At 38.9% G+C, this 24,617-nt stretch overlaps 2 protein-coding genes across 5 annotated transcripts; one reads left to right on the top strand and one right to left on the bottom strand.

Annotated features, from left to right (window-relative positions):
- The first annotated feature begins 8,839 nt into the window (after window positions 1-8,839).
- On the top strand, window positions 8,840-12,951 carry LOC147157773 (major histocompatibility complex class I-related protein 1-like). 2 transcript variants are annotated; one of them, XM_086062210.1, is made up of 8 exons: window positions 8,841-9,018; window positions 10,022-10,288; window positions 10,430-10,708; window positions 11,687-11,986; window positions 12,083-12,190; window positions 12,274-12,291; window positions 12,384-12,508; window positions 12,589-12,951. In XM_086062210.1, exons 1-7 carry the CDS (start codon window positions 8,955-8,957, stop codon window positions 12,497-12,499), a joined length of 1,152 nt encoding a protein of 383 aa, XP_085918336.1. In that variant the 5' UTR covers window positions 8,841-8,954; the 3' UTR covers window positions 12,500-12,508; window positions 12,589-12,951. The 2 variants fall into 2 exon arrangements, with proteins under 2 accessions (XP_085918335.1, XP_085918336.1); XM_086062209.1 differs by having other exon boundaries at window positions 8,840-9,018; window positions 12,274-12,508.
- A 1,428-nt stretch (window positions 12,952-14,379) lies between these two features.
- On the bottom strand, window positions 14,380-22,499 carry tpd52 (tumor protein D52). Of its 3 annotated transcripts, none has more exons than XM_086062213.1 (7): window positions 22,308-22,499; window positions 18,755-18,882; window positions 18,124-18,272; window positions 16,780-16,881; window positions 16,011-16,052; window positions 15,037-15,085; window positions 14,380-14,957 (listed from the first exon to the last, which is right to left on the bottom strand). In XM_086062213.1, exons 1-7 carry the CDS (start codon window positions 22,324-22,326, stop codon window positions 14,850-14,852), a joined length of 597 nt encoding a protein of 198 aa, XP_085918339.1. In that variant the 5' UTR covers window positions 22,327-22,499; the 3' UTR covers window positions 14,380-14,849. The 3 variants fall into 3 exon arrangements, with proteins under 3 accessions (XP_085918339.1, XP_085918337.1, XP_085918338.1); XM_086062211.1 differs by lacking the exon at window positions 22,308-22,499 and adding an exon at window positions 19,635-20,168; XM_086062212.1 differs by lacking the exons at window positions 16,011-16,052; window positions 22,308-22,499 and adding an exon at window positions 19,635-20,147.
- Between the last annotated feature and the right edge of the window lie 2,118 nt (window positions 22,500-24,617).

The following is a 24,617-nucleotide window of genomic DNA, read 5'->3' as shown; positions in this document are numbered from 1 at the left end:
CCAGAAAAAAAGACTGAGGCCAAGGTCTTTTCCTTAATCCGGCTTGATGGAATACCCCCCAGGTGTCATCTCCTGTCTCTTGGCTGCTTGCTGATGGAGTGGGTCATCCTTTTCACTGATGCTTCAGCAGTGTCTGCAGCAGTTGTCTCCACCTTTTGAGCAAGATTTCGAAACTTATGAGATTCTCATTTCATGAAAAATAAATAAACTCACATTTGACCGAGTTACTTTTGTTAAAGAAGCTCGGTGACAGTGACACTGCTCACATTTTAGTGATACAGATAGACGAGCATTTCAAAAGCAGAATAGCCAATATTTAAATAAGAGTAATGTTACATTGGAAAATGTAACTCAAGTCGAAATTAAAAGTGCAGAGAAAATACTTGCACAAATATTTGAGTACTGTGAGTAAACGAAGAGTCAAAGAGCCTTTTTTTTTTAACTGTTTGCAAAGCATACATTGCAAAAATACTGACATTCATCAAGAAATTGTAATATTTAAAATCAAATGATTAAATACAGAGGATAAAGGGTTGCGGTTAAAATACCTGTAGCGGCTTAAAGAACCACAAACGTTTTGTTTTCATTTTATTATGATAGTAAGAGTGCAGATGCTTGAATATAATGTTAGTCAAATACAAGTAGCTGAGTACTGTCCACTTTTGGTTATAGGTTTCGGTTATCTTGTAAAACATTCAATAGGGTTCTGTAGCTCTTGTTAGAGTAGACAATATTTATATTCTACTCTTTGCGTGTTCAATTAACTGAATGGTGAGATTCTGGTGAAGAAGTCCCTTTGCAAAGGTATCATTAAAACAGAAGCTTCTGATGACAAAAACTGACGACACTCAAACCGTGTTCTGGTCAGATTGTGTGTCCTCTCTACTCCGGCACATCATTATTTATTGAAAAGTGGGTGAATACGAAAAGTCTCCTCCATCAGCCCACAGTACATTTGTTTACAACTCAGTGAATACAAGATAATCCCTCTCTCCTCCCTCAGCGAGTTCAACAAGTTCCCATAGGTATAAATCAGATTAGAGAAAAACAATCATACATCAGCCTGTCTCTTCCGACAGGTACCAGACTACATGCACTCCCTTTTTTTCTCAGGAGAGTGAGACAGATAAGAATACAATAGACAATCCCATTCATTGAGCTACACAGCTATAACTAAATCCAAAACGGCTAAAATATAAATTGAAACTGAAAAACAATGTTAATAACTCATCACTCTATAGTAATTTTCACATCTAAGCACTAAGCAGCAGTTTATGAGGTTTTTTTTTAGATTTATTATTATTGATCGCATGTTTACACTGGTAGGCTTCAAATCTTGAAATAAAAATCGTGACTTTAATGTGTTCAGTTTTCGTGACAACAACATGAGATGAGCTAGCTAGCTAGCTAGCACCAGATTACGAGCTACGAACGTACAATAAATCTTACCTTCATACTAAAACTTATTTCTTTCTGCCCACTTGGAGTGCTCTGCATGTCAACCAACGTTTAAGCTGTTCCACACGGTGTTTGTATATTGAACCATGTTGAAATGTTCACGCCTGGGACGTCCTCTTCTTCGACTACAAGTTGTCATTTGTACAGGTACAAATCACAACTTTTACAGATACAAATTTAGACTTTTTTGTACAGGTACAATTTTTTTTGCACCATATTTACCTCCATATGAAGCCAAGAACAGCCGACAAAAACACGTAAAGATAAAAACTTCTTCAAAAGAACGAAAAACAAAATAGCCCTGCCCTCCTCCGTAAAATGGTTCTTTTGTTGTTGTTTTTGTTGTTGACGCATTTTGATGCTAACAACGGAGGAGGGCCTCAAACCAAAAGCGAGGCACTTAAACGCATCGACACTTGGTAAATCTTTGTTAGCGCCTTAACGTTTCTCCCGTTTTATGAATATATGAAGATGGAACAAACGGGAAAAACTTTGAAAGTTTTGTAGCTAGGCGGAAAAAGCACTTAACTGATGAGGTCACTGTTTTAGTTTTATTGTAATCGTGAAATGCGCGTCATTATATGGATTATATTGTGCTTTTTCTTTTTCATTGTCACTAGTTGATGGGAAAACAACGTAAAGCCCAGAAAAAGTTTACAGATTTGTTTTCTTTCTTTCTTTCTTTTCCCCGCCATTACTAATACTGATGGATTTATTTCCCACACCTTTTAATCCTGTTTTTGCTATTTTTTGTTTATGAACGCTACACCACAAAACTGTTGCTAACATGTAAGTATTTGTCGCATGGTTTGCTTGTTTACGACCTCCTTAAACACGAGCTGTCCGATGTTTCCATTGGACGCTGGCCTTTAACGTCGCTTCCGCTAAATAAAAATAGTAAAAATCGTTGTGCTTCTTTCGTGCAATTCAGTCAAACATTAGCCGCTGTTTTGCGAAACATCTATTAATCAACAAATACAAATGAAATGTTATTTGTTGATTTTGATGCTTTCCATATGTATACTGTATCCTTATTTTACTTTTTTCATGCTCTTGCTAGCTTTTTTATTTTGATGTCTCGAAGGACGCCCCGGTAATTCGTGGGCTGAAGCCGGATCACGGTGCTACGTTAGCCGCTAACACACTAGCGGCTCAAATCCAATTCAGATTATATTCCCAAACTTGGACTGCATAAAAACAACAACAACTGGACACCATCTTGTTAAAATGGAGGTGCTATTCCCGCCATTGGCTACCATCTTGTATGAATTGTTGTTGCTGTAGAACATGAAAAAAAAAAATGACTCAAAGTTCGAGTGTACACATCTTGGTAATACCCTCTGCCAGATCTTTATTTTTTATTTATTTCTTTTAGTCAAAAAATAAGTTCATAGCATTCAGACATAAGTTATAAATAAAATAAAAAATGTAATCGCTAGTTCGTTTGTTTGTTAACTAGCTCACAGGGTTCCGCAAAAACTACCTGATTTTTACAAAATCTTGCGGTCGGGTGGTGTATATTTCTAGGGTGAAGCAGTTTCATTCATGGTGTGCGTCCAAACCTACACGTATATTATATAATTTTTTATTTTTACATTTGTTTGTGTTTTTTCATTTACGATTTTCCTGGGACACCGAGAACACTTTTTGCATGCTATTCTTTTTTCTTTCTTTTTTCAAGCAATTTAAATGTAGCTCATGCTAGCTAAACACAATCGACATCTCAAGAACAAGCACGTAAAGAGGATGTGTTTTAAAGAAAATTAGGCCATGCCTGATTCAGCTCACAATTACGCTAAAACTAGCTAACAGAATTTGCTACGCGATCTGGGAAAAAAGAAAAAGGTGTGCATGCAGGAATTTTTCGTTGGCTATCATTTTCGTTATGAATTTTAGTGGACTTGGGATAAGTTTGTTCGAATGTTATTGTTAAGCATTTGTTAAATATTTTTTTCAGCTAGCTTCGACTTTCATGGTTGTTTCCAGAAAATTCGGGCGTTGAGGATTAAAAAGGTTATTTTGACCATCAATGAGGAATTACCAAACTAGCATAGTAGTCAATGAACATTTTACCCGCTTAGCCAAACCTGCTAAGTTGAATGCTAATACCGTAATACAAAACGGCGTCTAGTATGTTGACAGTTTGATAAGCTTGGTGACAAGTGAACACGCTTGTTAGCCAATATGCTAAACAGTGCAGCTAAGATAAGCTAATGTGTGTCATTGTATTGCTATATGGAGGAGTTTTGATTTTCTGAACAGCAAAACAGATTCAGATCAACTTAAAGCGTGAAACCAGATCATGATCTAAATTCAGAATTTGACCCGGGACAATATTGTTTACATATTTGAATCAAATTAGGTGCGAACCTTCGTACCTGATCATGGTCCAAATCCATTTTCTAACACATACATGAGTTCCGAAATTCACAATTTCAATTCAGTTTGGTTCAGTTTCACCCAAATTTCAAATTGATTCGCTTTTGGATCTGCATCAATAGTTCAAATTAGGATCACTCATGTAACAAGAACATGTAAACACAAAATCCTGTTTTTAACCTGTCAGAATCCATTTTCTCAACAAGTTGAGACCAATTGTGGAAATACAAATTTGGATCATAATCTGGAAACATTTGAATCTGGATCCACTTTTACCACAACATGAGTTGTGAAAGAAATTGATTTATTTTCTAATATTGAAATCGCTTTGAAGAAATAGTGATGAAATCCAATGTGTCACTTTTGAAGTGGATCCAGATTCAAAATCATTTTCTAAAATGACCAAATTGAACGCCTTGCTGTGACATGTAACAATTAAGCCAAGTACTCATTGTCATCTCGTTCCTGAACTTTAATCAATTTTGTGATCACATTTTGTGTTGAATTTGATAAGCACTTCTAATTTCAGATTTTTGCTTCTATAATTTGGTCAGTTTGTAATACCGCATTCATTCATCGGTTTACGATATCTATGCTTGTCTCCATGGCAACCACATTGACAGACAGCACGGGGGCGGGGCTTGTGGCCATTCCCCTTTTAATTGTAAAGTAATGTTAGCAAACAAAAATTTCGGATTTCCGAATGTGCCTTGATTGAACTTCCGGAGCGAACGTCTCCGGAAAGCGGTGGGAATGTTTCCAGGTTGGGTTTTTATTTTACGAAAGGCGTCGGGACTTTTTTCTACGACATTTTCTGTGTTGTTATTTTATGACAATGCTATGTTTACTTTTTTGTTTTTTTCTAATTCACATCTGAGTTTGGTTTCCCCTTCTTGACAAGGGCTTGTACATAATTCTGACGTCCTGTCGTGGTGCAATTTTTTTTCCCCTTGGAATTGTTGGAAAAATCACAGAAAGCCTCACAGCAAGTCAAACAGCCAATCAGATCGTCCATTTTAATGCACAGCCGTGGAGGACGATAACGCCGTAATGTCGGATGTTTTTCGTGATTTAAAAAAATAATAATTGCAGCTTGTGAATATGCAACCCGGACGATCTTATTGGCCAACTCTACAATCGCGACCTCAAGAATTCAACACACATGTGGTGTAAATACGCTAACAATATAGATTCTTTTATAACAACTGCCTATCTCGCATGTGCATGCTAACGGGTTGAAATGAGTTAAAAGACGTTGTGATGTGTCGTCCTTGTTTCGGATTTGGGAGCAAAAAGTGTCACTCCACCTTCTTTGTAAAATGTTTGCCACAAAAGAATCTTATCATTTATGCCCAAATCACTTTCGCGCAGTTGCTAATATAACAAGAAATAGCTTACCCCCCCCCCCCCCCCCCCAGCCAAACAATAGGTTAGCTTGGCATAGCATAACAATGTTTTGTTCATCTATTGGTAGGTAAGACGTAAACTTCAATATGACACCAAATCTTCTATTTCCATTTTTAAAGCAATCATTAGAAAATGTTATGCGAGTTTGTTTTAGCTTAGCATATATATAATTATTTTGTTGTTTTTTTGGTCAGCTATAAACTTCAACATATATCAAAATGTTCTGCTTCCATCTTTCAAAACCATTTGGTAACATGATGCTACCATAGGTTAGCTTAGCATAACCTAGATATTGACATTATTAAATTTTTATTTTTGGAAAGACATTAACTTCAGAATTTACCAAATATTCTCCCCTTTACATTCCTATCTTTTTCCATCATTCAAAATAATCATTAGCGAACATAATGCTAGGTTAGCTTAGCATAGCATAGACAGAGTCCTTATTTTTATTTATCAAACCTCTTTGTGACATTTTAATGATGAGTTTGTGTCAAAAACTAAAACTTGGTGGTGGTAAACCTTAGGCTTCAGGCAAAAGACTCCAGTCGCCTTTTTAACTATACAAAAAAAATCAACGTAATTATAACAAATTCTTCTTTGTAGCTCTTTCTTTAGGTGGCGTCAAATCAGACTAAAGTTTAGCGATTGTTTTTAACGCGCCAGTGTCATAACTCGGCAAAAAAATCAATTAAATTGGGCTGGCTAAGTTAGCGTTAAATTGACATTTAAAAAAATTGTTTTTTTAAATTGTATGGTTTTTTTTTAAAGTTAGGTTATGAGCTAAGATAAACACCAGTTTAAAAAAAAATCAAATCATACATGAATTCACAAATAAAATTAACACTAGCATAATCCAAAGGCTCTTTTTCCTCATTTTTATTTATCTATTTTTATTAGTTTTTTTAGCATTCGGACCACAAGAGCATGACCACTAGAATGAATTAAAAATGATATTACTATGATCAAAAATGTTCACAAAACTTTACAGGCGTTCAGAGTCAAAACAATGCTAACGAAGCTAACACATTGCTTTTCTTGATTTGTTGTTATGAACCGCTCCACTTAAAGCACTTGCAATATGAACAAAAAACTTTATATATATCAAAGTGTATATGATGTAGCTCAAATAGTACTCTATTGCACCCAGGTTTCTTCTTCTTCTTCTTTTTTATCATAATCAAATTAAATATAAAGATGAATTCCTAAACACTGACTGTTAATTCCTGTCATGCTTTAATTGTGTTTTCTTTTTTTAAATATAGATAAATGGTATTCTCTCTGTATAACTGTGTTTACTGACGCTCGCGTTGATTCTGGTGCTGTTGTTGCTGTTTGTACTTTTTTATTTTAATTCATGTGACGTCACAACAGTGGGGATTTGAACGAAATTAAAAAAAGTTTTGTTTCTTTGCTGGCAGCTGTTAAGTGGTGTCACGGATGTGTGCGCGCGCGTGTCTTGACAACTCTGCACACTTAAAACATGTTAAGTCACCGCTTCCTGGAAATAGACCACACCTGCTTGCAAATTGTTGTCATTATTACCAATATTGCCCCATGTAGTAAATAGACCAGGTCACAGTTGTTCATTTGTCGTTATTTTAATGTCACTGCCTCCAGGAACTAGTCAGGGACCACAGTTAATCTGCTGTCATTGTTTTCAAAGTGTCTCCAAGAAATGACTTTAACTGAATGTTCATCCTACTGACTATCAATCACATCAGAGCCGTTTATAGAGTGAGTTTGGCCAACTCTGTTTCTGCGGGGTAACAAGAAGGCGTCCATATGTCATATGACAAGCAGTTGACCAATCACAATGTGATTTGTCACGCTGTGATTGATCAACTACTGGTCACATGACATACGGACGCCATCTTATTACCATGCCGAAACAGAGTTGGCCAAACTCCCTCGAAAAAACGGCTCTGAATCACATGTTAGCACGCTCTCTGGAGGAATATTGCCGTCAATGCACCCTGCACTCTTCTCATTCTCTTCTCATTAAGCGCTTCAAGTTCTCACCACCCCGGTTTTAGAGCGTCAGCCCGGTCTTGCTTCAGATAAACCCTTATTGAGTAACCAATTCGAAATAAGGATCAAATCTAAACACGCTCTTTTTACAGCGGTTCGTCCTCTAAACGTAGAAGATCATCAAACGAGTGAGTTGGCTAAATGACAATATAGTATTTCATTCGTGAGGTTCAGAAATAAAATAAAATACAATGAAATTACAGTCAAAAGCTTTCAAAGTCAAATAAATTCAAAATCATACGAATCAGGAATAAAAAATAGAATAAAATAAGTCCAAAAGTTTTTCAAACAAATAAAAATAAATACAAATTAAATTACACTAATTAACAATCAAAACATTCAGAAAAACAAAAGTAAAATAAATCAAAATATTCAAAAATAGAAGTAAAACTAATTCAAAATCAAAAGAATACAACCTAAGGTTAAAATCAAATAAAAGTCAACCAGCAGTGCTCCTAAAGTTGGAAAAGAATAATCTAATTGTATTTGTTAGAAAGAGTGAAACCCAGATAAATGACAGAAATGTTGGAGAAAGACCCCTTTTTTTAGTAAATAAAAAAAAAAACTATCAAACGGACTTAGTTTTGGCCCAATAGGAGAAATGGGTTCGAAATCATGACTTTTCCTTAACTATCCCAGACTTCCTCCTATCTACTCAAGTCTAATTTCGAATTTGCAATCTAAGGCATAGTTCAGCTCTCTTTTCTACACTCAAAAACAGCCACGAAAAACAGCCAATATTACGATGCCTTTTCGTACCTTACGAGTAGGATAAGCCATGTCCCCGAAGGTTGTCGGGAAAAGCCCCGACATGAGCCCTTCTCCTCCTTATATACCCGATAGTTGGATAAGGAGGAGTTCTTGTCTGGGACCCTCTTACTAAGGAAGTTAGTATGAGGGTTTCACCCCTAGATGGTGCCCTTTCTCCATCTTACTGCAAGCATTCCCACCTTTCAAGTCAAGCTACCCGATGACCTCATTCCTTTCTCACCCTGTCGCGGATGTTAACCATTTCAACATACGGGGGTCCTTCTCGACATTTCTCACAGCCGCCAATTCTACAGCGAGTGTTTCCACCGTTCAAGTGCTCACATAATCATGCATGTTACCCAACAATTACTACATCTTGTTTGCTTCCGGTATACAGTATATCATATAAGTGTGTGTTTCCAGTGTGTGCCCCGCCCCCCAGTAGCACTGATGAAAAAAATGCTGTCCCCCTCTCGCATTGACGTTGACCCCCCTCCCTGATGTAGTTGCTGAAAGTCAGCATTTGCACACCTTGAATGCGAATCCGAGCTGTTGTTCTTGCTGGCGTGGCGTCAAGGAATTTTGCGTCACACGCCAGGAAACTTGAACTTTACCACTTTCGGTTTCAAGCGTTCCGACGCGTCAGATAAACAGTTTATTATTCAAAGCTCAGCTTGACAAAATGAAATTAAAATTTGCTAAGTTTTATTAATTTTGCGTCAACACATCTTGAACGTTTATTCATTTTATTATTCCTGTCCAAAGTGAAATGCTTATGTACAGTATGTTGTGTTTCTTGGCCTGACGTCACCCGGTCCGTGGTCACGTGACTTCCCCGAAATCGACATATAGCCGCTTCCTTGTTGCCTTCACCGTATTAGAGCAGCGTCTTCTGGTTTGCTTTGACGCGGGACCGAAAGGAGCAAAAGATGTGGAAGATGAACTTGTTGGGATTGTTTGTGGTGGTTGTGCAAATCCACAGCGTGACGCCTGGTAAGTGCACAAGTTGACTCTCCCAATTGTTCACGTCTTAGTTGAAGGAAGCGACACTTGAACTGCAAACTGAAATATGCAAAATATGTCATCGAGTGATGAAGTATACTGTAAAGGAGAAAAATAGCAAACGTGTTCGACAAGTGTATTAAAATTGTAACATGTTGACTGGCGAAATACAAGTGGTCATAATTCATGAATTTCATCAGGAATTAACTTTAACAATCATTCGCTTAATTTAAATGAACGCAAAAAAATATATATATATTAAGTGTCGTAAATGTTTCGTAGAAAACATTTTTAATTTAACAATGATTTATTTATACATATATATATATAATTTCAAATATGGACAAGATTTGTGGACAGCAAGCAAACAAAATGTTTTTGTTTTCGCTTTGACCGATTCACTCGCTCACATTCCAAACTTGTAAGGGTTGTATTGGAATATTTCATCAACAGAATTAATCTCCTCTTAAATATACTTAACTTAAATACTGTATAATAAATGAAAAAACTATAGTATGAACGAAAAAACATTTAGAATAAACAAAAAATATATATACTGTGTTGTATAAGCAAATTAAAACAATACTTTTAATGGAAAAATGACTGTCAATGAAAAAATAACATATATGATGAATGAAAGATTATTCATAATAAACTAAAAATCATACAGAAACGAAAAAACATATAAATAAACAAATATATATAATTAACGGAAAATAAAATAAAATAAACTGGAAAGTAACACAGGCGAGAAACGAGGGAACACTGTACAAACAAAATAGCAATGTCTGTGTAATAAAAGATTAATAAGCAAACTTATTAAGGAAGCGTTTGTTTGGTTTGTGTGTAAGAATGAGCTGAAATCAATCAATGTATTGAAATGAATGCAAAAGACAAATATGTGTTTTAACAACAATAAAAACAAAATTTTCCCCAAAAAGATGTCAATAGTTTGGACGTCAAACGAACAAAATGTTTTTGTTTTCTCTTTCAGTGGTTCACACGCTCAAATATTTCACAACTGCGTCCTCTCACATTCCAAACTTGCCAGCGTACTTGAGTGTTGGTTATGTTGACGGCGTTCAGATTACTCGTTACGACAGCAAGAGCAGGAAAGCAAAAGCCAAACAGGACTGGATGAACAAAATCACCAACGACGAGCCGCACTACTGGGAGAGAGAAACACAGAACAATATTGGTGGTGAGCAGGTCGACAAAGTCAACATTGAAATTGTTAAAGCGCGCTTCAACCAAACTGGAGGTTTGTTTACATTCAACTTTCTAACATAAACATTTCGTTTGTGAATACTTTTTGCTTTAACTATTCACACACACACGTACTCGAGTCGGACGTGCAGAAGTAAGGTTGCTTTGTGTGTTTGTGTGTTTGTGTGCGTGTCAGGTGTTCACATGATGCAGTGGATGTCTGGCTGCCAATGGGACGACGAGACTGACGAGGTTGACGGTTGGGAACACTACAGTTACGACGGCGAAGACTTCATCTCGTTTGAGTTGTCGACACTGAGATGGATCGCAGTTAAGCCGCAAGCTGTCGTCACCAAACACAAGTGGGACCAAGACGACGCCTGGAATCAAGTCAGGAAGCATTATTACTCTGAGATTTGTCCTTCTGAGTTGAAGAAGTTTGTGAGCTATGGGAGGGACTTCCTGATGAGAACAGGTACCAGCACGCCCCCTGGAGGAGCATGGCTGACATGGCAACATGCACTCTCGCCTTGCCCCTCTCACACATTCTCCATTTTCCTCACCTCGAATGTTCTTTATTTCCTCTCACTAATTTCATCATCTTGCACTCCAACTTTCCTCATTTCCACACATTCTCTCCATCTTTCCATCACACGTTTTTTCACACATTGGATCCTCTTCTGGCCATTGTTCTGCTCTCACACATTCTATCCATCTGTCTCTCACACATGCTCTCCATCTTTGGTCTTGACTCATGTTCTCTCCATTCATTATCCTCTCACTTTCTCTCCACCTTGTTCTCTTCCGCCTTTTGTCATCTCTCCATCTTTCTACATTTTTCCTTGTTACACATTATATCTTCATTCCTCTCACACACATCTCTATACACTTGATTTCCCCTCTCAAACATTGTCTCTATCTTTTGTCCTCTCACACATAATGGCTATATTTCTTCCTTTCACATAATCTCTGTTCTCTTTCTGAGTTGACTTGCTCTCCATGGTTTCTCCTCTTAAACTTGTTCTCCATCTGTCATCCACTCACTTTCTCTCCATCTTTTCTCTTCTCACACATGCTTTCCGTTTTTGGTCCTCTCACTTTACTCTTCAAGTTTGTCCTCTCTCAGGGTCTCTCTGTTATTCTCCCACTTTCTCTCTTCTCTTCTGTTCTCTTCATCTTTTGTTCTTTCCTTCTTTGGTCCTCTCATACATTCACTTTACCTGTCATCCTCACGCTTGTTTTCCGTCTTTGGTCCTCACACACATCCTCTATATCTTTCTCCTCTCACACCTTCTCTCTGTCTGTCATTCTCCCATAAATTTTCTCCATCTGTTATTCTTTACATCTTTTCTCCTCTCACACATCCATCCCCTCCATCTGCCACTTTCCCCCCACCTTTCCTTCTTTCCTTCTTTGTTCCTCTCACACGTTTTCTCCATCACTTGCCCGGCAGAGCTACCGGTGGTGTCGCTGCTGCAGAAGACGCCTTCGTCGCCGATCACGTGCCACGCCAGCGGTTTCTACCCGGCGGCGTCCGCCCTGTTTTGGAGGAAGGACGGCGAGGAGCTCCACGAGGACGTGGAGATGGGAGAGCTCCTCCCCAACCACGACGGAACCTTCCAGACGACGGCCCACCTGAAAGCGGAGCTGCCGGCCGACGCGGAGGGCCGCTACGAATGCGTCTTCCAGCTGGCCGGCGTCGAGGACGACATGGTCACCAAGCTGGACAGAAGAAGCATCCTGAGTAACCACGGTGACGCTCGCACGCACGCACGCACGCACGCACGCACGCAGGCGCACGTGATCCTTGCGTGTCATTCACACGTCTTCCTTCTCACGTCTGGTCAAGAGGAAGACGCCACTAAGGTGACGCTGGCCGTTGTTGTCCCCTTGGCGCTCCTCGCTCTGCTGGCGCCGCTGCTCGTGCTCCTCGTCAGGCGCTACAAAAGCCCACCAGGTGAGGGACGCAAATGTTGGCCTGCCTGCCGGCAACATTCGGGATCACAAGTCGCAACTTTCTTCCTCTTTTCTTCCTTGCAGCCGACTACGCTCCAGCTTGTAAGTCAAACGTCTTCGCAGTCCTGTCCGGGTCCGATGTCCACCTTTGCGAAAAAACGCTCCACATCTCTCGCTATCTTTGCGTCCCGCAGCTGCTGACGCTTCCGAGCCCGATCCCGAGCCGGCCTCAAAGTCCGTTTCCGAGCCTGATGCCGAACCTGCTTCCGAGTCGGTTCCCGAGGCCCATTCCGGGACCAGTTCCTCGTGACGTCACACGGTGAGTGAGCTGACGCGGACTCCACGTGTTCTTGGACTCTGGATTCATGTCCACCATTTGCTGTGCTCGTCTTCGTGCAGGTGTCGGGACACGACAGAGACGTCTCCGTCCAAGTGCTTGGATTTGAAAACAGAGAGAATTTTTATTTGTTTTGGAGATTTATTTGAGTTCCTTGGGTTGTCCGTTTGATTTGTATGAAATCGTCAGTCACATGGTGAGAAGGATTTTCTTGGTATCAAGCAGTTAATAGCAATAATAGATTTATATCACATTTTTTGATTGTGGGTTTGCCTCCTCTATCATCCTTACTTAGATTCTTCCAGAATTTCTTTCACTTCAACAGTCAGCAGTTAATTGGTACATTTATCACAATGTTGTTGTTTGCACTTATTTGACCTCGTGATGTAAATATTGGACCAATAAAAGGATGATGAATGAAAAAAAAAGAAGCAAAATGTATGGGTTTTTTTCTGCGTTTGGTCAAGTTTCTGGAAGCTCCTCCTGCCCACCAAGCGCCAGCCTCTTCTTCTCACCTACAGGACGTAGGACATTCTTAACTAACGCTTCCTTTTCATCTGCTCTCCTGCTAGCTACCTTTCTCATAAGTATCATGTCAAGAAACTCCCTCAATGTTCTTATTATCCTGACATTCAAACCCCCTTCAGCACTAGTAGAGAGAGAGAAAAAATCCTAGAACCGTGGCTGACCTCATTTAATAATTAGGTCGACACCTGCGTGAGTCTGATGACGTCACAGACAGAAGACGCTTCCTCTTTGTAGTGTCGACCCTCACCTGGGCCGTTTGCATATTTATTTATATATTTTTAACGGAATATTAAATAATTTCTTGAAAAATGTGTGTCATGTCTGAGAAGTGATAAACTCCGCCCATTTTCTCGTAATGAAGACATGCGGCGTCCTCAGGTAAGCCTGCAGATGACTTTTTGCCTCATGCACACCTTTAGTAAGCGATTTGGAAGCAGCACGTGTGTGGCTTGTTTCACTTGCAGCTTTCAAAAGACTTTGGGAAAATTATGACGTTTGCTTTTGACAACTTAAAGTCTCTCTGGTAACGGTCGGGGGCTTGTTGCGAAAGGAACTGGCTGCCGTGGCTATACGTATGTAAAGTAAAAATAAATAAATAAATAAATAAATAAAAGACCATGCTTTGACTTTGAAGGCCGAGAAAGGCGCGAGCTCTGGTGTCGGTACCAGATCGTATCGGGGTCGCCTAACTAATACGTCACGCTACAGGATTGGCTAGAAATGATCCAATTGGCGACAAACATTGGAAAGAACATTTTAACGATGTAATTGAAATAAACTGTACAGGCTGAAATCGTAAAAAATTAAGTAAACCTAAGAATACAAAAAGCAAGATATATTGAATAAATAATTAAATAGATTGAATAAATGATAAATACACAAATGTATTGCCTGAGATGTGACAAATATTGTCAGTTTAGATTGCTAATGTGGTCCTATTATCATTAAGACTATTTTTGTGATGCATTGTGATTTGTGAACTGCTAAAAAAGAAACCAAACCCACGTGAATCGGCGACCCCGATACAATCTGGCAGGCCGATCACATCCGGTACAATCTCCGGTTCAGTTTGTGTGCAATTTTTGTTCTCTGCCCTCCTCTGGTGTTCAGATCGTGAACTGCAACTATGATGCATTTTCTGAAAATCACAAAATAAATTACATTTTGATTATCGTAAGTTTTGTTTACATTATAGATAGAAACTTTATTTAAAAAATTCCTATTTTAAAATTCTTAACAAATGAATGAACACATTTTTAACCTAATATTTTTACATTATAATTGAAGTTTTAGATTTCTACTTTGAAGTTCATTAAAAACAACTGTTGAGCAGTTTAATATTCTTTATTTCTTTTCAACAAAATTCATAAGGTGAGACATATTAAAAAATATTTTTAAGTGCATTGAGGAAAGAGTGTATTTTATTTTGAAAGTCAGGCAGTGTCATTGTCAAACAAGAAGTCTTTATATTTTTACAGTGTATAGTTAGTAACATAGCAACCTGAACCAACAGTTTTCCAATGTTCATCTTTGCTTCACGACCTTGACGTGTGTGTGTGTTGATGATAAATATGATAAATAAAGCTGATTTGGCCCTGAAAATGACAAAACTAATATGTTATGATGATGAAACTAAAGCGTGTGGTTAAGGTGAGTGGTGGTGTGTAGCAAAAAAAAAAAAAAAAAAAAGCGATGAAGAGGCTGGGCGGTTTCTCATGAAGTCAGTTTGCTGACACCTTTAAAGACTTGTTGAGGGCTAACATTGTGAGAGGTTCAAAGGTCAAGGGTTGGAGGGTCAGTGCAAGGGTGTGTCTAGGGTGGTGGGCGTGTCCTGGTGCTGAGCCTCGGCGTCGGGAACGATCATCTGCTCGCCGGCGTCCATCTCCGACGGACTCATCTTGTTCTAAAACAGAAATGAGAACTTTTATGTAGACTCACACATCACTGCCTACTGAAAGTTGGAGTTTTAAAAAAATTTTTACCTTCCATGTTCCCACTTTCTCCTCAAATGACTTGAATGTGGGAACATTCCTGAAAATAAATAAATAAAGATATTCAGTGATTGTGAATTAAGTAGAATTTTGCTATAAAAAAAGAATAATAATAAAGTGACTTTCTTTTGTGTAAAAGAGTACTACATACAAATAAAATACAACAATAAAGGATAGTAAAATAAACATTACATTAAAATAAGAATTTAAAAGGATCACTTAATTCTAGAATTTTTTATGACAAAAAATTGTGCAGCTATTTTTGGACAATTTATTATTGAAAAACAATTGTGACATATTTTGGTGTAAAAGTTAGAAATTAAAGTGAAATGCCACCAAATTTACAATTAAAACAAATTAAAGAAATAAGATAAATGACAATTTTTGCATTTTATGAAAATAATTTTTGCGCAGCCATATTTTGTAGAAATTATTTTCCAAATACAAATCTCTCAACTTAACTATTTATAGAGCACTTTAAAACCGCCGCTGCATAGTCTTTAAAATCTAAAAATAAAGAAAATAAAAAAAGTTGCTTAAAATATTAGCATATACAGTATGTTAGCATGTCATTTTAGGCAGTGCAGTTTTTTGTAAAATTTCTACAAAAGCACACGTGAATTAATGTGTGTGTGTGTAAACCCAACCAGAAACTCACTTTTTAAAAAGCAAATACATTTGTGAAATGTACTAATACAATTTTAACATTATCCTTTGAAAATAAAAATATGGTTGACGCTAAACACGTTAGCATGTCACAACCAATTTCACCTAGAAAAAAAAAGAGAAAAGTTCAATCATGACCAAAAAGTAATATTTTTTTGTACAATTTTCTACTAAATTGCATAAATTGTGATCTTTTTCTGATAAAGTCAAACTTTTTCTAAAGTAACATTCATGCATGACAAAATCAAATGAAAAGTAATGCAAACTGTGCAGCAGAAACAAGATGGCGTCCTTCTTACCTCATGACAGGCATGCTAGCTGAGTGCTGCAAAGAGCGCTTGCTAGTCCGCAGCGTTAACAGGGGAGGGGGTTGGGGGGTGGTGATTAGTGGTCATTTCAGAATGGTAGTCGGCACACTTTTACTACACGCACACACACATATCCTATTAAGACTGAGTGAGTGTGTTGATCCTTCTGTGTTTTCCTCAGGGGAGGGGTCATCGCAAATAACCCCCCCTAATATGCATCCACCACAAAAAGTACCGACAAGCACACAAAAAATATATCAAAAAGCACACACATGCACTAACAACCCCCCCCCCCCCTGCATGAGGTTGCATTTCAGAGTAATCATCAGCTTTGAGGAGGCCGCTAATCTTGTTTGCGGCTCGCTAATCCACGGAGGAAGGATGACAGTGGAGAATTTGGATTAGCGTTCTCGCTTGGGAGGGGGGTTGTCAAGGGGAGGAGAGGGGTGGGTCTTCCAGTCTCGGGGTTAGCGGGTTCCGATTGTTGGATTAAGCCGGAAACAATTAGCGAGAGTCGTAGCGGTTTGCTTTAATGGGTAACGACTAATCGAGGTCATCCCGCTAATTAATAGATGTCGTGCCTCGATTAGTCGCTGGCCGCTCAAGACAAATAAACACCTCCCTCCATTCGGTGATTCCCTTTTCACATCAATAAATAAAAGAGTTAGGATCTCAATTTATAGATGAAGTCGTTAGAGGATCACGCCAACTCTCACGTGGTCAAAACTTGGTTAAAGCTTGTGTCCGTCCGTCCGCTCACCTGACATCTTCCAGCTTGCGGTTGATGGCCAAGCTCATGTTGGAGAAGGCCGCCGTGGCCTTCAGGCCGGCGTGAGACAGAGTCTCTGATGTCCTCTTGTACCTGGCAAGGGCGAGAAAAACAAAACAAAAACATGGTCATGTTTTTGTTTTCAAATGGCTCCAAGCGCCAGACGCACGGACGGACGCTCATTTCCTGTGGCGGGCAACACGCAGGAAGTTGGATCAAAAGTCAAGTATTGGATATGCTGCTTGCGACGCTACGAGAATTTTTCAAACTTTGGACACATGCACTCGCAATCGTCGGGTTGTGTAGTCAGTTGGTTAGTTTAGTCTAGCCTTGTTAGTCAGTTGTCATTTGATGTGTTGGTCGGTCAGTCTAGTTAGTTACTAGTTACTGGTCCATCAGTCAGTCGGGTAGCTAGTAGGATTATGCAAAATAAATAGTTTGGGTGGTCTGTCGGTTAGTTAGTAAAACGACGTGAAAGGTACCACATAATTTTGTGAACTGTTAGTTAGTTTTGTCAGTCTGTCGGTTGTTCGGTAAGTCGAATTTGTTGGCATATGACTTAGTTGGTTGGTCATTTAGTCAGTAAATTGAGCTAGATGGTTAGTCAAGTTAGCAGTGTAGTTTAGTATTGGTTAATATTTGGTTGTTTGCACAGTCTAGTTAGTGGGTATTCAGTTTAGTTGTTTAGTCAGTCTAGTTAGTTGGTCATCTGTCGGCAGTTTAGTCATTGAGTCAGTAGGTAGGCAACTTATTCAGGTGGCAGTGTAATTGGTTGGTCAGATGTTCAATCAGTCTAGGTTATTGGTCAGATTAATTGGTTGGTTGGTCAGATGGTTAGTTAGTTAGTAAAACGGTGTGAAAGGTACCACATAATTTTGTGAACTGTTTGGTCAGTCTGTCGGTTGTTCGGTACGTCTAGTTTGTTGGCATATGACTTAGTTGGTCGGTCGTTTAGTCAGTACATATAGCTAGCTGGTTAGTCAAGTTAGTTGGCAGTGTAATTAGTTGGTCAGACGTTCAGTCAGTCTAGGTTATTGGTCAGATTAATTGGTTGGTTGGTCAGATGGTCTATTTAGTCTCAGTGATCAGTTTAGCTTGTTGGTCAATCAGTCAGTGACCATCTGCAACATCCGACGGATGGAGCTGTGGTGAGTACAAGTTCTGTGCATTATAAAATGTGAATTCATGCTGCCTGGCGGCATTAGTCGGCCTTGGTGGAGGTCTGCTTGTTGTTGTTGTTTTTTTTTTTTTAACAACCTGTTTTTACGCCAGGGTCTGATTTAGGTGAACCAAAAAAGAAGTGTTCGTCAAGAGGAAGTACAGGACGGGACGTACGCCGATGAGGTGGTGACCTCCTGCCAGGTTTTGGTGAAGTTCTGCTTGAGTTCGTTAAGGGGCGTCACCCCCAACTTCCTCTTGATGTCGGCCAGCTGTCTCTCCTTCACCGCCAGAACCTGAGACAGCGTCTGGATCTCATCCTCCACCTGCGTGCACACGGTTAGCTTTGACTAGCTCGTATTCTGGGTGCCCTTGCATTATTATTATTATTTTTTTTTTTATATCAGAATCGGGGTGAGTTGTGTTGCATCACACAGTAATTGCAGTAAATCTGAAATTGTAATTTCAGTGAGGTTTTTGAATTGAGGTCGTTTTCCATTTGTGCAGTTCCAGCACCCTCTGGTGGTTAGTTTATTAGTACAGTTTAATTTTAATTAGGCATGTTTTGTCAACCTTTGTTTAAGACCCGCCATGTAACACATTAAATGTTATTAGTGATTGTAGGTCATTTATGTGTATTGAGGTTAATGTTGTTTAATTAGAACATCAGCTAATTAGCACTGTCTAAACAAGACATTTAAAGTAAAATGACTGGTCAAGACTTTTGTCACCTCTGTTATGTACAAAAATAATTTAGTTTGGATATCATGACATCCCCACTTAGCAGTAGCATTAAATGACGGCTAACCCTCAACAACTCCACTTGCAGCTCCTGGCGTTCCTCCTCCGTCATGGCGGGCATGGGCGACGCGGGTCCGACGCTCATCGCCGCGTCCTGCCCCACCTCGGCCACCGTATCCTGATGCTGCTGCGAGCCTGTAAGGTCAACAAATATACATTGTGGTGGAAAATGTGGCCCACAGGTGGCGCTTGAGTGCTGTCCTGCTGGGCATCGACCGGGGTAATGGAAGCGTAGCATTAATGGTGCTAACAATGCCGTCTGATGGTGAGTTCAAGCACACACACGAGCACGAGCACACACTTTGATGGCTATGGGAGCAGCAATGCATCAATAATACAAGGAGCCTTCGACATGAACAAATCTCCACTCTATCAAAACGAGGAGTGGCGAGAAGACAACTAGACGTGCGCAAAAGTATTGGGACACTCCGACAGGAAGTCTTTTCACAAAGCAGTTAATGACGAGTGACGAGTTCCATCAATTGGTAGAAAATGCAAAGAGAGACAAAAAATTATAATTGAATTGTTCTGTAATTGGAGTGAATTACTTTGCATTGTAATTGGTGGTGATTCACATTGTAGTCATTCGTATTTTATCATATCACAATTGGAGTGACTGGTTTCGCAATAGGAGTCGATGGTTTTGTGGCACAATCAAGCCACAGTTAAATATTATTGCATCATTTTCTTTGTGAACTGCATTATTATTTCAATCAAATTATCTCACATTAATCGAATTGTATCGTAATCAGAGTGAATGGTATTAGATCAGAATTATAGTGAATCATCTTGTCATTAGGTCTTTAGATTTATTTTATTTTAATTAGTATTGTGACGGTTTCGTATCGTAGGTAGAACAAACTGATACGTCGCATTCCGCCGTTTACCTCTACTGGGAAGCGTCGGCGAGCCAAACGGCGTTTCGCTGAATGCGGGCGCCAGGTAGAGGTAGCTGGCGTTGACGTCTTGCTCGAAGTCGAAAGGTGAGCAGTACTCCTCCGGGGCCTCCATGTTGTCCCGCGACTCCTATTCGAGCCCGGGACGATCGCGTGCATGTGACCGGCGCGTTCCTATTCCGCATCAAGAACGTCGTCCTTTTGCGCTCGTCAGACCGTGCGGGGATCGGCGCTATCGCGTGACCCTTCTTCTCACCCTCCATCTACTCTGTGTGTCATCCATCAATCCCTCCATCCTGGAGATCTCGTTCATGCGTCACGTGAGCCAAGTGAAAAGCGTAATCTGCCGCGTCCCAGATTACAGCCCGACTGGCGTTAATCCGGGCCGGGGCCTGTCCGTCCATCGTGGGGGCGGGGTCGGGGGGCTAGTCAGCCGGAATGGACGCCTGAGGAGTTGCAGTGGGAATTGCGTGTGCTTAAAGTGAACATGAATGTGTGTGTGAGGCGTCTCGAGTAATATGACAAGATGCTCTCCAAGAGGAAGAGTGTAGGAATATTGATTATTTTTAAGAATTGATTTGTTTACATTTGTGTGACAGTTAAAAATGTTAAAATGAAAAAAAAAACTGTTGTTTTTGCTTTTTTATATATTTTTAACACTTTAATAGCAATTAATGTTTTTACCATGGTGTGACAATTTTAAATTTCTTACATGTTAATTTTGTTTATGTAATTAAGTTTTGTCATGCATTCATCTTCCAAATGGGTGGGCACTGGGGCAGATTGATTTGTATTTTATTTTTTTGCAGTTAACAGCATCAAATGCTTATAAATTACTTTTATTTCAGAACAATTCAGTTTTTTTAGAATTGTATATACACCGTTCAAAATGATCAAAATAATCACCTCTACAGTTATTAGTGGTGCTTTTATTTGATTTCTTTTGCATCATTTTGCAAATATGTCGCATAGAAACCGGACACTGTTGGTTACGTGCACTTCTACCAAATGGGAACAAGCGTCTGTTTGAGCGGCCTGATGGGTCGCAGCATCAAATCAATTAGCGTAATATTTGCCGCATAGCATGTCACATGATGGGCCCGAAAACCAAAATCATGGGACAAGGGGGTGGGGGGTTGCCCCACTGCAACACACTCATGTCCTATGAGAAGTGGCTGTGGGGTCCCATGGACAAGCAGGGGGATATTTTTGGTCACATGTTTAAAAACAAAAACAAAAGAAACGGTGAAAGTGAAAGTGCGCTGGTCTCTCTGGTGGAAATCAAATCACGACTGCTGCTTATGATCAATTGCATCCGGAGGATGCTAAGAGGGGGGGACAACGCTGGCCGGCTTCATTTCCATTCCGAGACTGGAGGGGAAGTATGTTGCCATGACGACAAAGCGCCTATAAAAGGAAGAATGTACCCTAAAGGCCCGATAATGTTGGGAGAGAGTAACCATTACCTACAAATGGAAGATAATTCATCGAAATATCTGCTTGCAGCACAATATACATTTGCATACATTTTGCTTCAAAAAGACGTTCATAACTTATTTTTGAAGTTTTGTTTCTCCTCTAAAAGGTCCATTATGAGCATTTGTACAGTTTCAGCTTTTTATAGCACATAGTCTGAGCCTGATGTTTGATTTGTTTTTTTAAGTGTTCCCATGGAGCCAACACACAAAACTATGTTTCACAATACAGGGTACACAAAACGTGCATTAAGTAACAGTGCGCTAAACACAAAAAAACATAACATGCACTGCAGTATAATATTAAATACTCCACAGATGATGTGCTAAAACACAAGCAACACTATGTACGGGCTACTAAAAAACTAAATTGACACACAATGTACTGAAACATTAAATACTCAAAATACAGTATAGTAAAAAAAAATACGATCCTCAAAATACGTAACATACAATGTACATAAACATGTACTCTATCGTACTAAAACACAAATCACTGCACATTCCGCGTACAAAAACACTTAAAACTTCTCTGTACAGTCTACTCTGATACTAGATGCTCCCTATACAATGTATTACAACACAAAACACCATACGTTTAATAAGACATAATATATTCAAACATAGTGTACAACTTTCTGTAAACAAACACAAAATAGTCATCATGCAGTGAACTAACAGACAAAATTAAAAACAAAATGTACTAAAATACTCAACATACGTAGACTGAAAAACAAAATCCTCGTCATAGTTTGTCGTATTATACGACAAAATGCATTTCTCACACTTGTGCTCACTTCACTTCCTGTTTTTTTTTACTGACATGCGTACTTTAAGCCCGATTGGCCGCTCAAAGAATATACACGTAGTCAAGAAAAATATCTTAAAAAACGAAAAACATAACCACGGTGTATACGTGGTGTTTTAAAACTTTTAGCCCTTTTTTCAATGATACGTTGTGCCAATTATGAGTTCCTCGTTCACAAACTGACACGTCTACTTCCGCGTTAAGTTGTTCTGGGGCATTTAGAATGAATGTCGTTTTGTCAAGTTTGACGCGTTAAATTGGGGAGCAAACCGAGATAGTTCGCTTGCGTTAAACTTAAATTTCGGGTATTTTTCTTCGTTGTTTGTTTTAAAGCGACAACAACCCAAAGCGTGAGCGAGACATTCCAAATAAGTGAATTACCTTTGTCGTTGTCGTCCATTAATGCGTCTCAGCGTGGATTCTGTGGTGGTGGGGAAAAGATGCAGTTAGGTTCAGTCACGACACACGCTTTTAGGGCGTTGAAAGTGAAGCTGAAGCCTTCTCCTTTCTTCTTCGTCGTTTACTTGTTCTTCTTCTTCTCCTCTTCCTGGTCTCTGCCTTCTTGTCGCTGACTGGCTGCCATTCACGGCGTGGGGGGCGGGACCTGCTACTATGACATCAGTACGTACAAGTGTAAACAGAGGCGAGCACGTGGGTGTCAAATCGACGCTGTCAACACTGCGCATGCTCTATAAGCAAGCCATTTCGGCCGACGTGTTTCTGTCAAAAACAACGCCGGAATTCTTAATTAAGCGTTTAGTGGGTTGATAAGTTCGTGAATGTAACAACGAAGGTACATAAAAACAAACCTGGGTGTTCCACACGTTTAAATATATTAAAATTAAAAGAAAATACACGGCCTTTTTTATGCTTCCACGGTGTCCTTGAGTAGCCAGTAAGACACCTAAACTTTTTTTTTTTTGTTAGGGAATATAAAATACAAGTTATGAAACCAAGTTTATTCATATGTAAAGCATATTATAAAAAGTGACACTGATTTTTTTTTTTTCAATGAGTAAATAAAATAATGCCGTCTGGTTGAAATGTATTATGATCAATGCAGAGCCATTAATGTTATATATGGACTGTGTATTTTAAATTACACATAGAAAAACGACAGAAGTGCTCTAAATATGTAAATGCAGTATGTCCACAAAGTCTCTGTATAGTTTTTTCGTTTAACTATTTAACTATACTTAACCATTTAAAAAAAAAATGTATTTGCTTTTGTGATCAATTGTGAGGAGGCTTTTTCTATGTAATATACAGTGGAACCTCCATAGCGTAACAATTAACATTTGTAACTGTCCTAAAGAGAAGCTAAAGACTGCATAATATAACTCAAAATTACTTACAGATATGGGGCATTGAAATTATTATTATTATTATTATTTTTTTTTTTTAAGAATAAGATGTTATTTGGCAAGCTTCTCTGCGCAGTTTTTAGGCTAGTCTTTTACCATTAAGCATTCATGACTAATTACGCACTACTTTCCTGCTAGGCTGTATGTTCCACTTCCTGCTGTATGGTTACCATCACACGTTGTGCTTATATAATCATTTAATTAAACAAGCACAAAATATTTTTAATTCGAGTGGTAAGCCAACAATGTGGCAGCAATGCATGTGCAAGGCATGCCTGGCTGCAGGCCTGCCAGTTAGCCATTAGCCTATGGTAGTGTGACACATCCCCAACCAGCCACCTTAATGTTATCTAAGGCCGGGTTATGCCCCCGCTGCTGTTCACACGCTGCCTGCAAAGCCCTTAATTGGACGCCAGTGAAACTTTACACCCGGCTATGCAAACTATCACGAATGCACAAAGCAGGGCGCGCGCACACACACACATAAACAGAGAGGGAGGTTCTCATGAATGACTGCTTCTTGCCAGGCCTGCATATAACTGCAAGGAAGTTGAAGTGGACATTCTGTACTGTTCACTGTACGAGACAACAACACTGTGGGATGGATGCTTACTGTGCCTGTACCGGTACTCTATTGTCCTGTTCATAAACTTCAATAAAACTAAAACCACAACAAACTACTTCATATCACAGGTCTTGCAAGGAGTGGGCAAGGGGACCTGCCATATTGTTCAGGACAACAACATTGGGGGACGGATGCCTGATGTAACTGCACTATATTATTGACGTGTTCACAGTTTTCAATAAAGATTAAAAACAGGATAATATTGTATGTCAAGTTACAGGTTGCACACAATTGCTGATCTTGAGTCAGTTAAAGAAAAGTTGCTGCACCTTGTCACAGTTATGTCACAAAAAAACAAATCAAAGCTTTTTAAAATCATTGTTTCGTATTCATGCACTTATGTGCATATAATATAGTATTTAAAAATAATAATCATTACACATAAGGAGCATGCCTAAATTCAACATTTATTTATATTATAAAATATTTTATAATAAACATTTTCTTATTAAATATTTGTTCATAATGAATAAAATACTTTTCACAACACATTTTTATTTTTGTGTACCACATATTGTCATAATTGTTTATTTTATAAATGTACAAAAATGTATTCATAATAACAGTAAAGCCCAAAATAAAAATACATTTTCATACAGATTTTTTTCCAAAAATATTTTGTATTATTTGAAATATTTTTGCATATTTTATAAATTTATCAAATTATGTATTCACAACAAACACTAATAAAAATACGCTAAA

Source organism: Leptonotus elevatus, chromosome 19 (assembly GCF_054856555.1).
Source record: "Leptonotus elevatus isolate MCC_2025b chromosome 19, RoL_Lele_1.0, whole genome shotgun sequence".
NCBI classification, from domain to species: domain Eukaryota; kingdom Metazoa; phylum Chordata; class Actinopteri; order Syngnathiformes; family Syngnathidae; genus Leptonotus; species Leptonotus elevatus.
Note: the sequence above shows the minus strand (reverse complement) of the source record. Positions and strands in the feature narration are given on the sequence as shown.

Coding starts and splice junctions, on each gene's coding strand:
- LOC147157773 (XM_086062209.1), top strand. CDS start 8,955: ATGTGGAAGATGAACTTGTTGGGATTGTTTGTGGTGGTTGTGCAAATC. Junction 10,289..10,429: donor GCGCTTCAACCAAACTGGAG/GTTTGTTTACAT, acceptor TGTGCGTGTCAG/GTGTTCACATGATGCAGTGG. Junction 11,987..12,082: donor AAGCATCCTGAGTAACCACG/GTGACGCTCGCA, acceptor CGTCTGGTCAAG/AGGAAGACGCCACTAAGGTG.
- tpd52 (XM_086062211.1), bottom strand. CDS start 19,758: ATGGAGGCCCCGGAGGAGTACTGCTCACCTTTCGACTTCGAGCAAGAC. Junction 18,273..18,754: donor TGCAAGTGGAGTTGTTGAGG/GTTAGCCGTCAT, acceptor GTGTGCACGCAG/GTGGAGGATGAGATCCAGAC. Junction 16,882..18,123: donor GAGGTCACCACCTCATCGGC/GTACGTCCCGTC, acceptor CGCCCTTGCCAG/GTACAAGAGGACATCAGAGA.